Consider the following 18,002-nt stretch of genomic DNA (forward strand, 5'->3'; position numbering starts at 1 on the left):
TGGCACTGTTCTTGCACTGCAATCCTAACAAGGAGGATATCTACTGGAAACCTAGTAGGGGATGTACTCCCAACCCAGCAACCCTAACAATGAGGATATCTACTGGAAACCTAGTAGGGGATGTACTCCCAACCCAGCAACCCTAACAAGGAGGATATCTACTGGAAACCTAGTAGGGGATGTACTCCCAACCCAGCAACCCTAACAAGGAGGATATCTACTGGAAACCTAGTAGGGGATATGTACTCCCAACCCATGACCATACCAACAAGCTGCTGAAGACTAAAGCTAAGACAGAAAAGGCTGTGATTGAGAAATAAGATAAATAATGATAATAAAGATATGTACTGTAGGTATACCTATGTATACTCCATGATGTAAACTGTAATTAAAATATATATATATATATATCTGATATATAACCATATTTTATCTTTTGTAGGGTAATAAGAATGTTGCAGGACAAGATACAATTCAATTCTCCTATAACATTTAATTTATTAAAATATAATTGGTTAAGCAAAAATGTTTGATTTTTGGCAAAATTTGTTTTAAAAACAAAGCAATATGCAAAAAACATGCTCTTGCGTTACCTAGGCAAGATGTGACACTAGGCAAAATGTAACCTAGGCAAAAGTGAACTAGGCAAGTTCTGACGATTCTGACTAGGCAAAATGTAGCTGAGCCCCCGAGATATGAAGAAGTAGCTCAGATTTTGACAAGAGATTGGATTTAGTTAAAATTCGGTGATGGTGATGTACCAAACCTCTGTAGAGTAAAAAAAGTAGATATTATAGTTCCACATTTATTGAAAATATATTTCGGTCTGGGTTGACCCTCGTCAGTTCTAACGATATAATAACCATCAAAATCGATAAAAAAATTTTCTTTTTTTTTAAAATCACAAGAAAATAAACAAACAAAAAAGATTATTAAAAATAAAAATTTGGGCTGTCAAATGGACATACGAACTCAGATTATGAGATGGAAAAAAGATAATTTGCAAATATTCACTTTAAAAAAATGTTTTAAAATTATTATTACTTGAGATTGTTTCTGTCACAAAGATTAAAAGCAAACTGTTTAGATGTATTCATGTTTATAGAGTAGTGGTGGGAGTCGATCTATATAACGAACTTTTGCGTAAATCGGGGGGATAAAACGATAAACGAATAAAGAAGGATAGAACATTCTCTGGGAGCTACATACAGGGTGTCCCACGAAACATAACAGTTTGTGATTAGTTTTGAATGTCTTCTTCCATATACTTTATAAGATATTATAGAATTTTTGCAGTTTATTTAGTTTTAAAAATCTTTTACTTTGAAATCAAGACTTTTAAACTTTCACCAACATGTCATGTTTCGTTGGACATCCTGTAGCTCTATAGAAACAGCAAATTTCTCATGCAGATGTTCAGTTTAATTAAACACGTTTTTCGGAAAACTTTTTTTATCCTTCAATCCATTTGCGACAAACATGTTCATATCTTTAATCGGATATATATAATCTTTTCTGTGCAATATATCTTTTTATCTGCAACCTTAACGTGTGAATAAGTTTTCAAATAAAATTTTTTAATAAAACTTTTTCACATCATAAAAAAATTCCATTCGAGATATTTATGATGTGAAAAAGATTAATGAATTCCAAAAAGTATTTATTTTTAGTTTAATTAAAAATATTAAAAGTAGTTTATAATTTCGAAAAAACATTAAAAATTCTTCTTAATCTAAAATGAGACTACAAAAATAGGTATTGATATGATATGATGATATTGAGTGATAATGTATATCCACTTTAATAATCTTTTTTTAAATCCAGCAATTCATCAAAAATTTTAATATTTGTAATGTATGTACAGAAAACTGTATCAGAGAAAGTTATAAAAACAAGAATTATTTAATAAATAGGGAAGTTATAAACTTTTGTACTGTAAATCGACTCGGGTTAAAGCATTGATCTCTTTCTTCCAGGGGCGGATACAGGGGGGGGGGCGGGGGGACATTCAGCCCCCTGAATTTGGAATTTTTTGTTCCTTTTTTCAGAATAGCTTCTCAATAGCATGCTTAAGGGAAAGAAACCCTAGTGCAAAACAGGAAAAATATCTGTCATAATAAACTATGAGTGAAAAGTTAAAAATCTAGTTTTTTAGTCTTTAGTCACGATTACGGCACGATTTTTTGTTCCTAATTATGAATTTTTTTGTTTATAAAAAATCTTCCCCCCCCCCTCACTTATATCCTGTATCCGCCCCTGCTATCTTACACAGATTTACAGATTAATTGTATGATGCTTTACCGGCCCTGGGGATAACCATGATAGAGGGATTAAGCATAGATTCTTTTAATTAAAAGTGCCCACATTGGATATCGAGATAAATCCTTTAAGAAACAATATCCACTCAGAAGTTTAGATCTATGCAATGCCTAATAGCTGGATAAGATGCAGACATATTTAAAGTAGTGCTATTGTATATATTTTGTTGAAAACAAACTGAAAGTAATGTAAGTGAGGAGGGGTGCCGTGAGCCCCGCGAAATGGTCTCCAAGCCTCTGGATTTGCATATAAGTATTTAAAATCAGCTGGCGCTAATCCTATCTTTATAGTATAGATATTGTAGAGAAGTATACAAACTTTTCAATATTTTAATAGTTATGCAATGTTTACTGAATATGTAAAGAAAACATTGCATAACTATACAAAGCTTATATATAATTACTATCTGCGAATACGGAGGCTTAGAGACCATTTTGCGGGGCTCATGGCAGCATTTTCCTCATGTGAGAGGTGGTGGAAAACAGTTTGATTATAAAAAATGATCAAGTTATTAAAATTGTAGCACAAGATATTGAAACTCATGAACTGCAGTTTGCGTTGAATAATAATTTGCAATTCAAAATAGTTTGAAAATTTTCTGCTATATTTTACAAAAACTTTGTGAAAACTTTATTGTCCCTAGATTAAATAAATTTCTATAATACGCCTTTGTCATCGGATTTATTTAAAAAACGTTAAAAGCTAACTTTCCTATTACGAATTTGTGACCTTGTAGCTCGTCCAGCTTTGATTTTAAAATGTACAGTACATTCAATTTTATGCGAAAGATGCAATGCCATCCAGTAAGATTAAAATTAATTAAAATTTATTTAATTTGACGAAATATCAACATCATATTTGACATTTTTTGTTTTTATTGTGTATTTATCGTATTTGGTTAAGAATTTTTCAATCTAATTAACAAGAATTGTAAAATTTACCCCCGAGTGGTGTTCTTAAAGGATTTTCTACAAAATAGCAAATATGCCAGTTATACACCATGAATTGGCATTTGTGCCGCTGGTTTGTCAGCCGCCGAGCCGCTTAGACCACAATCAGAGTATACCGGGCGATCTTTGGCGGTAAATATTATGAAAGTTTTTCATAAACGCTTTTAATTTTTTTTAATGAATTATGACTAAAATTTATTATTTTTACTTAATCAATTATACCATTTAGGAAACAAATGTTATGGTTTAACTTGTACAGTGAAAACCAGAAAACTGTGGAATAGGAAGACGACATTAATGCAATATTTAAAGTCTATTTTTTGTTAAAAAGCAAATAGTTTTACTAATCGCTTAAAATTTTTATCTTTAAGTGAAATAATCTGTGCGCAATCTCGGGTGACACAAGAAAAAAAAACAAATGGTTCATAGGTTTGAACTTAATAAACTTAGGTGGAAGTAGTGTCAGTAAAAAAACAAATGGTTCATAGGTTTGAACTTAATAAACTTAGGTGGAAGTAGTGTCAGTAAAAAAACAAATGGTTCATAGGTTTGAACTTAATAAACTTAGGTGGAAGTAGTGTCAGTAAAAAAACCCTGATTTTTGTTAAGGATAGTATGGGGGCATTTCGACACTTAGTGACATCAAATTTTGTACAAGCTGCATAGTGCATATGGTTCTTAAAATTGATATAAAAGGCTCAAATTTTGCTTACAGTCTCCAATTGTGGTCATCTATCTAGATCACAAAGAAAATTTGTGATCGGAGGTCATTGACCATCATCGACAAAAATGTGGCTGAGAGAAGAAATTTTGTTGATTTACTTAACTCCGCTCATTGAAAAGTAATAGTCACTTTTTTTTAGAGAAAACACAATTCAAAATAATCAGTTTTCAAAATTATAATTATTTATTTCAAATTCAGACAAAGCTTTTCAGGGAACAGTAGTTGATCGGGCATCGTCAATTTGTCATCTTTGCAAGGAGAGTCACTTAAAACTACGCTTAGTGTCCCTTTAAACTGGTGATGGGTTATGAATTTTGACAGAAAAAAAAATTAAGATTTCTGTTTTGTCAAGATAGGCGAAAACTTGGATAAGAAAATAAGAAGGACGGGAACATATTATTTAAAAAAAAATTTCCTTAATTTTTTTAACTCATAAGATTTAATGATATATGGATACACATTACATTAATAGAAAATCAAGATTAGAATAAAATCTTACTCTTTATTATGGAAATTATAATCAGCTTAGGGTTGATTAAACATTACATATTTACGAATAAACGACAGTAGAGTAAACATACGCTTACATAAATACATCACCACATTCATTCTTCAAATGCATTTGTTGTTCTAATAATAACTTTTTAGTCCGATGCATTCGAAAGTCACCATTCGTCAAATATGTTGCTCATATATTTATTTAAAAAATTTATAATTCTATCACTGAAATGCATCTAGAATCTAATAATACAAGGCCCACTCGTTTCCTGAAACAAAGTCGTCGACCACCTCCTTCATGGCGTAGTTGGGGACCAACATATCCTGGGTCAGCTTGGTTCGGGTCACGGGATCAAAGTGACCGACTCGCTCCAAATGTTCAGTAATATCCTTCCTGAAATATAGAAGTAAAGGAATTGAGTCTTTGTCACAAACTCTAAATTACTAATCCGTATACCCATTCATGAAGACCTTAGATATTTCAAGCTATGAATTCGGTTAAATTAAAAAATCAAAGTTTGAAATTTCAAAGGTTTAAATCACCAAAGATGAAGGGATAAGACCCAATTCGTTTGGGAGGAAGAATGAGATTGTAGATTCGTAAAATCAGCCGACCAAGCAACCAACTGTGCAAATTCAAAACTAAAGTTCATCAGAAATCGGGAAAAAGTATAAAAGAACCTACTACAGGATTTCTTAAGATACTTGACAGTAGAAAGATGACATGAAGGTTGACTTCCTACTGTCATTTGTCGTGGGACACCTTGTAGCTAACAACCTTACCAACCAAGCAACCTAACAACCTAACCAACCAATCAACCATGAATGAAACCAAGCAATGATGTAACCAAACAACCTATAAAAAACTGACCTGTCGTATGTTATACCACTGGGAGTTATGACTGGATCTTTGAGAAGTTCGAAACTTATTTTTCCACAAAGATAATCTGGGACCTCGCGTTTAGTTCTCCGATCATCTACCTACATAGAGAGATAGGTTTTTTACTTTGTTTGTATATATTCAATGTTTTCCCTTTTAAAGTGATTTTAGACGTAACCCTCCATTTTTAAAGTGGCATGTTCTAATCACAACGGTACCATCTAAAATCCTTGTATAAAATTAAATAATGGAAATTTTCATCTTTTTCTTTTCTCAAAATAGATTTTTTTTCGATTAGATTTTTCCATAAAGAGACTTCCGGATTTAATGAACAGGATCTAGAAAGAAAGAAATTATCTGCATTCAACACTTTTTAAGAAAGAAAAAAGCCAATGTCTTCCATCTCTATTTCTCAGATAAAGTTTTAAAGTCTGATTGAAAGGTCACTTAAAATTTCGTCTACAGACTCTTTAAGAGGCTCAAAAAGAACAAAAATGAGATGTGTATTATATTTATTAAATCCCAGGCTCAAAAGGTTCACGTTTATCACATTGTCCAAAATGTTTATTTTGACATCAAGTGCAAATGTGCAAATGTGCAAACTTTCTTGGTCAACTTTTTTTGTTAAGAGAAAAAATTGTCAGAATGTTCACAATTTAGAATTAAGATGAAAATGTCCTATTTTAAAAGCCTTCTACAGGGAGTGAAACCGTAATTTCTAGTGACCGATTAACGACGTTTACAGTGAAAACTCCAGGCAAAGCTGGGTTCCCACGCTAGTTATATATTTATACACGGTAATCCAGCTGCTTAGTTTTAAGTTTTTCTTTATGTTTTACCTTAGAGAAAAGTGAGTTAACTTCTGCAATATATTTGTCTGCTTCCACCTCTACAATTGATATTTCTTCTGTAACTTCATCATAGTTATCTCCGTTTCCCTGAACAAATTTATTTCATGCGGATTAGAAATAAAAATAATCGGGGATTTTTTGTTGCAAATTTTTCAATGTTTCATTTTTCAATAGTTTTTATTAACCAATCACAGAAGAAAATTTTCCCATTTTATCTAAAAAAAATTTAAGAAAAGAACCATTTCCTCAGAGAAAGGATGTACATATGCTGTACAATGTTCAAGTAAATTTATAGTTACTAGCCTTAGAGGGCGCTTCGCGCCCATCTTCTAAATTAATTGTGAACATGTTCTCTTTGTATACATCGTAAAACAAAACAAAAATAATTCGCGGATTTTCACACAAAATTTCGTGGATTTTCAAAATTTTCAAAAATTTAATGAAGATCGAATTTTGATGGAGACAAATATTTGAAATTTTGATCATTTATAAACCTTCCCTGGGGTCCCTAGATGTCCCACAAAAAATTTGGGCTCGATCGGTTCAGCCGTTTTGACGTTTATTGGACACAAACAAACAAACAAACACCCAAACAAACAGACAGACAAGCCAAATTTATTTATAGTTATGGAAGTCTAACTTTACCCCCTCAAAGGTTTGAACCCCGAGTTTTCGTGTGTGGAGTAGCGTCATTCTTAAACGCAAGATCTAGATATCCAATGTGGGCACTTTAAAACTTGAGGATAAATTCTTATTCCTCAATTAAATCCCTACAGGTAATGCCCACCACGGGATACCGCAGAAGAATTCCATTTATCTGAAGCTTTCAAGATTAACGAGTCTCCAGATAAAAGTAACAGACTTCATTGGACTTTTTTAGGATCAAAATTTGACTAGTTAACACACGGTATTATCAAGAAACAAAACTTAATTCCATTTAAGGAAATTGAAGTTGGTAGATAATTAGCCCTTCATTGTAGATAATATAGAATTAATCGTTAATATAATGCGCTTTTCTTAAAAAAACAACAAAAAACAACGATCTACAAAAACGCAAACCTTTCTGTCGAAAAATATTATTGCTAACAGATGGAAATATGATGTATAAGGACTATACACTGTGCAGTGTACAGGTTTTTTTGTGTCTTTGTTGAATTAGTAAGAGATATATAAAAATCCACACACAAAAAAACAGAAATTCGTCCAATACTTTCTCAAATCTTTGAATTTCACAATAATGACAATCATGACAATCATGACAATCATGACAACATGACAATCATGACAATAATAACAATAATATAATAACAATAATGACAATCATGACAATCATGACAATCATGACAACATGACAATCATGACAATAATAACAATAATAACAATAATGACAATAATAACAATAATGACAATCATGACAATCATGACAATCATGACAATCATGACAATCATGACAATCATGACAATCATGACAACATGACAACATGACAATCATGACAATAATAACAATAATGACAATAATAACAATAATGACAATAATAACAATAATGACAATCATGACAATCATGACAATCATGACAATCATGACAATCATGACAATAAAATGACAATAAAATGACAATAAAATGACAATAATGACAATCACGACAATCATGACAATTATGACAATTATTACAATGATGACAATAAAATGACAATAAAATGACAATAAAATAACAATAAAATGACAATAATGACAATCATGAAATTATTTCGACATCCGAATTTATTTTAAAAATATTTTTTTAAGAACTGAGAAATATTGAAATAAATGATATGAGTACATCAGTCTAATAATATAAATCTGATGAATGTGAAACATTCTACGAAAATAGAAAATACTATTTAAAGATTCAGTTAATGTACTTGATTAAACCAGTGTAGGGCAGATTTATATCTCAAGTAAATTCACAAGAATTTATATTGATCAGTAAGAAAAAGGAAGACAAATTTAACACAAAGTGGCAAGTTTTTTCCTACTTTTTTGTTTTTGTACATTTATATCCCCCTAACTCAGGGAATATAGCTAAGGATGAGACGTCAGACGACTGTTCGGAATTTATATTGTCAGTTTTCTTATATTATTCCTGCAACTGTAAACTTGTTTCTTCCAATGTCAAATGATAAATTAAGCAACCAAAAGACAATATTCAAGAATATTCAAGAATTTAGTAAAAGACAACATTCAAGAATTTAGTAAAAGACAATATTCAAGAATATTCAAGAATATAGTAAAAGACAATATTCAAGAATATTCAAGAATATAGTAAAAGACAATATTCAAGAATATTCAAGAATTTAGTAAAAGACAATATTCAAGAATATTCAAGAATATAGTACAAAACAATATTCAAGGCAGAAGACGTTATCAAACCATTGCATATATTAAGAACTAGGTGAAATGCCCTGCGTTGCTCGTGAATTTAAGAAACACTTGAAAATTTTTAATCAATTATTTTAAATATTTTTTTAAAATTTAATTATTATTTTGGTTTATGTTACCCTCGGGATACTTAAGGCTTTTTTTTGACAGTTTGATCATCCATAAACCTTCCCTGGGGTCACAAAATTTTGGGCCCGATCGGTTCAGCCGTTTTGATGTTTATTGGATACAAACAAGCAGACACCCAAACAGACAAGCAAAAAATATACATATAAAGATATATCTAAGAGCGTAGAACTTTACTTTAATTATTAAGATTTCAGTCGTCTTTATAGTCTTATCCTTTGTGTATAAACTGTATATGTGTGTTCTCAATACGTGTTTTCAAGTATGTCCTCATTATTATCATTGGCTTACTTTAAACGATTATAATTTTACTCATGTTTTGATTCATTAAGTGGAATGCCGATGGCAGTGAGAGATGCTAGTATGATAGAAAGCAAACCCTCAACCCATTTGTGAAACTACAAAATCACAAACTGAACTATTATCCAAGAAACAAAAGAAAAAGGCTGCGCAGACCAAAATATTCACTTTTGAATCCTTAAATAAAGCATAATTGTCCTCATTGATTAAAGGGTTTCCTTAAGGAATCATAAGGAATTGAAATCTGCAAGAGACCCCATTGTGGGCCCCCCAGACCGCCCAGAAAGCAGGGTGCACTGCCCCGCCCCTGTTAGAAGTATGAAATAGTAATTAAAATCAGATTTTCCTTTAAGATTATAGATCAATGTGCCTCCACCAAAACTATCTTTTTATTTGTTGCATTCAAAATATCTGGAGCTTAAGTATTCTGAGCTGCAAACTTTAGAATGGGATATCCTTAGCTTTAACATTTACATGATCCCTTCATTTAAATTATCTCTGCAGGGTACGATCACCACAGGGGAGTATATTTTTACTCCCCCCCCCACCCCCACCCCTCAGGAGGGGGAAAGAATTCAGTCCAGGTACGAAAATTAAAGAAAAAAGAAAAAAGGAAGCAAGGGGAAGAAAAAGAAAAAAGGGGATAAAAAGGGAGAATAGGGGAAAAAAATTATACCAAAAACACTCCATTGCACAACCAAAATACAAAATTTTTTTACACAAGTTTACGCGGGCTGCGTCACTCTGTTAAAAGAAACCCCTTGTAGTTTGGTTTTGACTTAAGGGAAAAAATATTATTTAAAAAGGAGGGGGGGGGGGGGGCAAAAAAGTTGAATCTCAGAACTAATTTACACCCAGATCCTGGGTATTAGGATAAAAATGTGGCAAAAATGGCTAAATGACTGTAATTTAAGGATAACAATCAAGGTAAGTGATTCAAAATGACTTAAAATATGGTAAAATATATGATTTAGTGGCCATAAAATTTATTTTTCCAATGCTAAAATTCAGGACAATTAAGGGGGTAGGGTATTCTTGTTCTAGGATTTTGTCAAATTTTATCATTTAGTTGATTTATTGTGTTAATGTTCCTGTTGATGTAGGTCTGGAGTTCAATATCCTGCTGAATCCTCTTCTCCTCCTGCAGGTTAAACTTCTTCTTCCGGGCCAACCTAGACAGACAATCAATCAATCAATCAATCAATCAAGCGATCAATCGATTGATCAATGGATCAGAACCAATAGATTAATCGGATAATGTTCAATGAATCACAGAGTCAATGATTCACTGAATCAATCAATTGATCAATGAATCAAAATCAATGAATCAGAATCAATCGATCGATTAATATATCAGAATCAGTCAATCAAAATATTAAAAATCAAACAATCAATTAATAAGTAAATCAAGAAATGAAATTATTGATAAATCGCAATGGTTAAAAATCAAACAATTAATCACTCAAATCACAAACAATCAATCAACCAACCAAATCCCATTCCCAACCAACTAATCAGGGACCCCACCCCACCAACTAACCAACGAACCAGCAAACTAAATTTCATTTTAAATGATCTGAGATGGAATTTAAAGAATTTGAGCCGCGGTTTAAATCCGCCAAAACCCGGTTTAAATTAAGCGCCGGCTTAAATCTTGAAACATTTGATACAATTTTAAGTGGAACCAACCATATTTAAGCCACGGCTTAAATTTAAACCGCCGCTCAAATTCTTTAAATTCGGCCACTGGTATAAAAGCTATTAAGGATTAAATGCAAACAGTTTAGTCAAATATTCCCACTAAAATCCTCTGTTTGAAATATAAAATTTTGGAAAACATCTTTAATCCTTGTTAAACTTTAAAATATTAAATCTACTTCACATCAGGGGCAATAAATACTTGACTGGTTCAGTCTAGAATAAATACTTGACTGGTTCAGTCTAGAATAAAAGTACGATATGATTTGTGCGGATAAAGTAAAAAGATTAATGGAAAAATTCAAATTATCAAATATGGTTTAGAATGGTTTCCTTTATTTTATAAAATTTCTCAACTTCATTTTTTCTAGAAATAACCCGAACTTGGAATATTTCGTTTATTGGGTTTCTGGTTTTATAAACCAACTTCTTTCTCTAGAGAAATATTTCGAATTTCGTCTCCTTTTTGACTGATTTTTATTTTAAAATTTTAATTTCCATTTAGAAACAAGGAAGTTGTAAATAATCTCTCATTAGTTTAAACGACCTGTGTCTCTAGAGCACAAATTTTTTTGATGTAAGTTTTACTTAATAATTTGCAACTTTGATCCGGATTCAAAATATCTGGAGCTTAAGTATTCTGAGCTGAAAACTTTAGAATGGGATATCCTTAATCCTGATCGGATAATTAATCTGGAGATTAAAAATGAGAGGAAAACAAGCAATATTTAATCTCGAGATTAAGAAAAAGAGTGGATTAAGCATTAATCCCGATATCCACCATTCTGAAGTTTTCAGCTCTGGATCCAAGGATCAAAATCCAAGAAGGCTATGGATTCAGGCATACGGATCCAAGGAGATCAAATGATCCGGATCTTTGGAGCTACATTTTTTGATCCAGGAAGCAAAAATATTTTGAATCCAAGGATCCAAACGGTCTGGATTCATAGAGCTCTTGGAAAGTGTTAAACGTTCTGGAGCTATGGGTTCCATACATAGCTTACCTTAGTTTACTAGAAATTGTATCATCGTAATAGGATCCCGGATCCTGAAATTTAAATCTTTTTTAACACTTTAAACGGCATTTTTAAAAATAATCAACAAATAAAACCTTCATTCTAATTGTTCAAAAGAACTGATTAACGTCAAAACGGCTGAACCGATCGGGCCCAAAGTTTTTAGGGACCTCACATGATTCCAGGGAAGGTTTATGGATGATTGGAATTGAAAAAAAATTTGCCTTAAAATGTATTTGATCTTTCAAATACACGACAAAAAATCGATAAAGAGCAACAATAACAATTTTAAAAATAATACGGGCGCCTGGCAGCCTAGATAAAGATTTCAGGGATCCACGTTCTGGAGAAACAGCATTCCAGAGAAATAGAGATTTAAAAATAGCATATATTTTCTAAAGGTTGAATACCGAAAATTTTTAAATAAATTAGCTGCATGTCTAATTAGTGTATTTTTTGACAACCTATTGTTAAAAAAACAAATAATTTTAATATTAGTGGTTCTACGTCTAAAAGTATAACAATCTAGCAACCTTTGATAATGTAAAATCATAATGAAATATTTCCGCAGTTAATAATCAAATATTTCCACAGTTAATAATGAAATATGTCCACAGTTAATAATGAAATATTTCCACAGTTAATTATGAAATATTTCCACAGTTAATAATGAAATATTTCCACACTTAATAATGAAATATTTCCATAGTTAATAATCAAATATTTGTGCAGTTAATAATAAAATATTTTCTCAATTAATAATGAAATATTTTCTCAGTTAATATTGAAATATTTCCATAGTTATTAATGAAGTATTTCCATAGTTAATATTGAAATATTTCCATAGTTAAGTTAATATTGAAATATTTCCATAGTTATTAATGAAGTATTTCCATAGTTAATATTGAAATATTTCCATAGTTAATAATCAAATATTTGTGCAGTTAATAATAAAATATTTTCTCAGTTAATAATGATCAATTTCTACCTTTTTAGCGAGTTCAAATGCTGTCTGAAGATGCTTAATTGATTCATCTATCTTCTCTAGTTCTAATAAAGAACTGCCCAGATAAAAATGACCTAAACATTTTAATCTAAAATATATTGTGATTTTCAAAATCTTTCTTTCTAATGATTTTTGGCATGAATAAAGATTTTTTCATTTTTTAAATTATTGGTTTTTTCCATTATTTGTTTTTTATTTTTCAGTCTTCCATTTAAATCAGTCTTTAATTCAAATTAGTCTTTCAATTATTAGTATTTCAGTTATTATTCTTTCATTTCTCAGTATTTCATAGTAAAACCTGAAGACATCTCTGTCAACTCAGAAGGTATATAAATTGTAAAAACATTTTGGAAACCGCAAAACAAGTAATTTACTTTGATAAAAAAATCTTCACTTCCGAGAAACCATGTCTGGAGCGCAAAAGTAACTTTTCCCAATTTCAGTCGATATGACAGTTGGCTGAAATCTGTAATCTTCTCATTTCCCCTTTTTATTTTATTTAACATATTTTTATTTTTACACCTTTGACAAGTGTTGAATCTCTCTCCAATGCAGCTCTTGAGTCCTGAACCGCCTGAGCAAATCTAAATTTTCATATTTTTTGTAAAATAATAAACTTTCCAATATTTAACAGAATTCAGAATTTTTGTGTTGTTAATCACAAGATCAAGCAATGATCTCCATCTTAAACAGATTAGTTTAATTTCTCTTCGATATACTGTGATGGTTATACCCTGCAGGGATAACTTTAAATGAGAGATCAAGCATTGATCCTTAAACTTAAAGTACCCACATTGCAAAGAATAACGATGAGACTTGCCAACAAACAGGCATTCTACTTGGCATCAATTCTCTGTTAAGTCTTTTTGAGAACCTTCAGAAGCAAGGTGTAGATTATCTTCTAACCAAAAATCTGAACCAAGATTGCCTGGAGAACTTTTTCAGTCTTTTATGTTTGTTAGAAACCTCACATTCAGGACCTGTAGATGTCATGCACAAAATCAAACTCATCTTGGTAGGAGCAAACCCAAAAAATGCTCTCAGTGTCAGTAATCCTTCAGTAGAGATGGAGACACCCCAGGGAAGTGAAGAAATGGACACAGAATCTGTTTCCACATTGATTTCTTCCCAGGTAAATTGTTTTAATGTATATATCAAAGAAAATTTTACATGAATAATTTGGGTATGTTTAGGTTCTAGATGAAGATGAACAGAAAGAGATAATACAGCCTGGTATTATTCTGCTAGAGGACCAAGTTGAGGTTTAAACCAGCTGGGTCGGAAAAAATCTGCAAATGAGGCAGTAAATTACATTGCCGAATATATTGCCAAGAAGTTGTGTAACAAAGTTGAAGGCCTCACATCTAAAACAACAGCCGGTAACTGGATTAAGCTTAAGAACCGGGAATCACTGTCTTTCCCAAGCAAGGAGCTTGTGGAAAGTATTCACCGTTATGAGGAAGTTTGTGTCAGGTTACACGGCGAAAACATGTGCAGGCAACCAGATCCCATGGGGAGAGCTAAAAAGGCCATCCTGAAGATAGACAGGACCTGACAAAAACTTGTAGTGGACCTTTTTTTAACATAAGCTGTTTCCAGCATTTACGAATTTTGAACTCGCAACTCAAAGAAAACAAAAAAACCAATTGTGCAAGAAATTTAACAAAAAGCACAGTTCATTTTTTGAATAAATTTGGCGAAATATAATGCATTCAGTGTTTTTTATTTTCATTAGTATTGTAAGACAATACAGTGGTAGGGGATAATATCAATCCAATTTGTATGTTAATTGGGTCTCATTGATAGAGTTTAAAAAAAAACAATGCAGAAGTTTTCCTATAATTTCCTTAGAGAATCATATGCTTGAACCCATACTAACGGATGTTGAAAGAGCTAAATGCGCTTAATTTTGATAATATGATCTAGTTAATGTTATAGTTTCCTATGGATCCCATGTAATGCTGTGGCACTTCTACTCTTGTATTTACTTTACCGCCCAGAGACAGTACACTGCAGTACAAAAGATGCGTTTGTCTACGAAATAACTTTCCTAGCCTTATAAACTTACCACATTGAATATTGAGATTAAGCGTTCAAGATTAACAATATCCCCACAAAAGTTCTAATCTCAGATCAGGTAAAGAAAATATACAAGTGATATTAAAACACAGATTTTATACTTACTTGTTTATTTTCATATAACAGAGGGCTCTGTTGGTGTAATACGTAGGAATGTTAGGATTTAATGCTATAGCCTGCACCATCAAAATAATTCAAAAACTTGACAATTTTGCCAAATAGAGAGATTTTAATTAAAATCAATTTTAAAGAAAATTTAAACAAATTATTCATTATTTACAAGAGTCACTTGTAGATTTTACAACTCATTTAAAATTTGAGAGATTAAAAACTAAAAACTAGAAACTACTTCAACATAGGTTTTCCACTAAAAACTACTTCAATATAGGGTTTCCACTAGAAACTACTTCAACATAAGTTTTCCACTAAAAACTACTTCAACATAGGGTTTCCACTAGAAACTACTTTGACATAGGGTTTCCCTAGAAACTACTTTAACATAGGGTTTCCACTAAAAACTACTTTAACTTAGAATATCCCTCTAGAAACTACTTCAACATAGGGTTTCCACTAGAAACTTCTTCTAACATCGGGTGTCCACTAAAAATTAATTCAACATAGGGTTTCCCTAGAAACTACTTCAACATATGAGTTCCCAATAGAAACTTCTTCAACATTTGGTTTCCCTAGAACGTACATCAACATAGGGTTTCCCTAGAAACTACTTCAACATAAGGTTTCCCTAGAAACTACTTCAACATAGGGTTTCCCTAGAAACTAGTTCAACAAGGGGTTCCATAGAAACTATTTTAACATAGGGTTTCCACTAGAAACTACTTCAACATAGGGTTTTCGTTGAAACTACTTCAACATAGGGGTTCCACTAGAAACTACTTCACCATAGGGTTTCCCTAGAAACTACTTCAACATACGGTTTCCCTAGAAACTACTTGAACATAGGGTTTCCCTAGAAACTACTTCAACAAGGGTTTCCCTAAAAACTACTTGAACATAGGGTTTCCACATGAAACTACTTCAACATAGGGTTTTCGTTAAAACTACTTCAACATAGGGTTTCCACTAGAAACTACTTTAACATAGGGTTTCCCTAGAAACTACTTCAAGATAAGGTTTCCACTAGAAACTACTTCAACATAGGGTTTCCCAAGAAACTATTTTAACATAGGGTTTCACTAGAAACTACTTCCACATAGGGTTTCCCTAGAAACTGCTTCAATATAGGATTTCCACTAGAGACTACTTCAACATAAGGTTTCCACTAGAAACTAAGTTAACATCGGGTTTCCACTAGAAACCACTTCAATTTAGAATTTCCACTCTGAACTACTTCAATACAGTCAGCAAATCCAGCAAATTATTCTTATAATTTATTTAAACGCACTTGAGAAACATTAAAGGTTGATGATAACGTCGCAATATCATTTATTCTTTCCCTCCTCATGGATATTTATTTTCCTGTGATTAATGGAAAAATTTATCCTAAATATGTTTTGTTTTCGGTATTTTATAGGCTTGATATTTTTAAAAAAAAAGCAAAAAACATTTTGAAGTAAATTTAAATTTTTAAAAAAAATTTAAGTATTTTTTTTAAATCTGGCCACGTTAAGGCATAAAATATGGATGGACTAAAGTATTGCAATGATTATATCATGTTGGAATCTTTAAACCCATGAGAATGATGTCAAACTTTTTGGTAAAACTTAAATCTCTTCTGCCTCCGTAATGGCTAACCTTCGTGATATAAAATAAATAGCAAAATATTCGGTATACCTCTGCCTATAATTTTCCCCATGGAACCACCCGAAAAAATTCTATGGTTTTCAATATAGTTAACAAAACAGATTGAAGTTCTATAAACTGAATATCTGAAAATGTGCGTAAAATAGGTGAACATTTTTAAAGACATTAAACTTCTAATCTTTAATTCAATTGAAACTTTTTTTTCGATTTACAAAAGTTTGATATTTCATTTATGCCCTAACGTGGCCCGATTCCTTAAAAATAGTTTTATCTTGGAGGATTAGACACTTAAAAAAATAATATTGAAAGGACGAGGATTTCGAGGTGGCTCGGACGAAAAAATGAGAACAATGTGGCTCGGACGAGAAATTGTTGTGGTTGGACTTCCTCCCCTTTGGGGGGGGGGGGGGGGGGGGGGGGGGCCAAAATTCCTTTTCTATGAAATTTCCTGCTTATTTGTGTTTAATTTTAGAAAAATCTTCCTTTAACCCTCTTTGAAAATCATTTTAAAACAGATTTGTTAGCGCGGAACGGCATTTACTTATACGGGTTTGTGAATTAGGAAAAATGAATGAATAATTTGGGCATCAACATCTGTGATGAAAAAAAAACTTTAAAAGGTATCCTAGATTAATCATTTATGTCATCTTAAGGGTCAGGTCACAATAAGACAATTTCTAAGCTGAGCGCTGCTGCTTGAACAAAATTATTGGAGGGTTGGTGGGTTAAAACTCGGATCTGTCCAAGACAACAAATTATGTACATAACCATTTTTTTCTGTTTATTTTATGCATTATTATAACAGTTTATAAAAAGATAAAATATAAATATTTTAGAATTATTTTGTTTCCTTTGAGTAGCTGGAGATAGCGCTGTCAAACTTGTTGGCGTTGAAATACTTATTTCCCTGTTCTTTAAAGTCCTTGTCTGTTTCTCGACCCATTTTGGATTTTATCATCAACCTTGTTTTCACGAAACTACAACGCTACGATTTGGTCAAATTTTCTAAACAAAGATAGTTTTAAAGCCCTTTGTTTCTGGATTTAACTGAGTAATATTTATCCAAGACAACTTCGACAGTGTTGTTGCTCTTTGTGTTTTGATACAAGTTTGGTTTGGATTGATCATATGGTTCTTTCAAACTATGTATAATAATAAGATAAAAGTTAAACAAAACTTAAATAAAATCAATAAAACAATATTCCTTATCTTTTCTATGTGAATTTTAGATTAAGAAATTTTTACACTGTGTTGCAACATTTAATTATTTATTATTATTATAATTTAGAAAATAAATTTCATCTTTTTAAATGTCGTCGTTGAAAATTTTTCTCTTAAAAAACATCTGAACTGCACAACATCTGATCTATCAATT

General features: G+C 31.7%; 1 protein-coding gene across 1 annotated transcript; it reads right to left on the bottom strand.

Annotated features, from left to right (window-relative positions):
* Window positions 1-4,475: 4,475 nt before the first annotated feature.
* Window positions 4,476-17,776, bottom strand: LOC111705239 (E3 ubiquitin-protein ligase CHIP-like). The gene is given in 10 exon segments (XM_023477727.1): window positions 4,476-4,885; window positions 5,363-5,472; window positions 6,211-6,309; window positions 9,508-9,551; window positions 10,151-10,239; window positions 11,770-11,813; window positions 12,770-12,861; window positions 13,310-13,371; window positions 14,972-15,042; window positions 17,478-17,776. Coding segments are annotated over 10 exon segments (870 nt in total). The 5' UTR covers window positions 17,586-17,776; the 3' UTR covers window positions 4,476-4,734.
* Window positions 17,777-18,002: the final 226 nt, after the last annotated feature.

Source organism: Eurytemora carolleeae, unplaced genomic scaffold (assembly GCF_000591075.1).
Source record: "Eurytemora carolleeae unplaced genomic scaffold, Eaff_2.0 scaffold559, whole genome shotgun sequence".
In the NCBI taxonomy this organism is placed as follows: Eukaryota; Metazoa; Arthropoda; class Copepoda; order Calanoida; family Temoridae; genus Eurytemora; species Eurytemora carolleeae.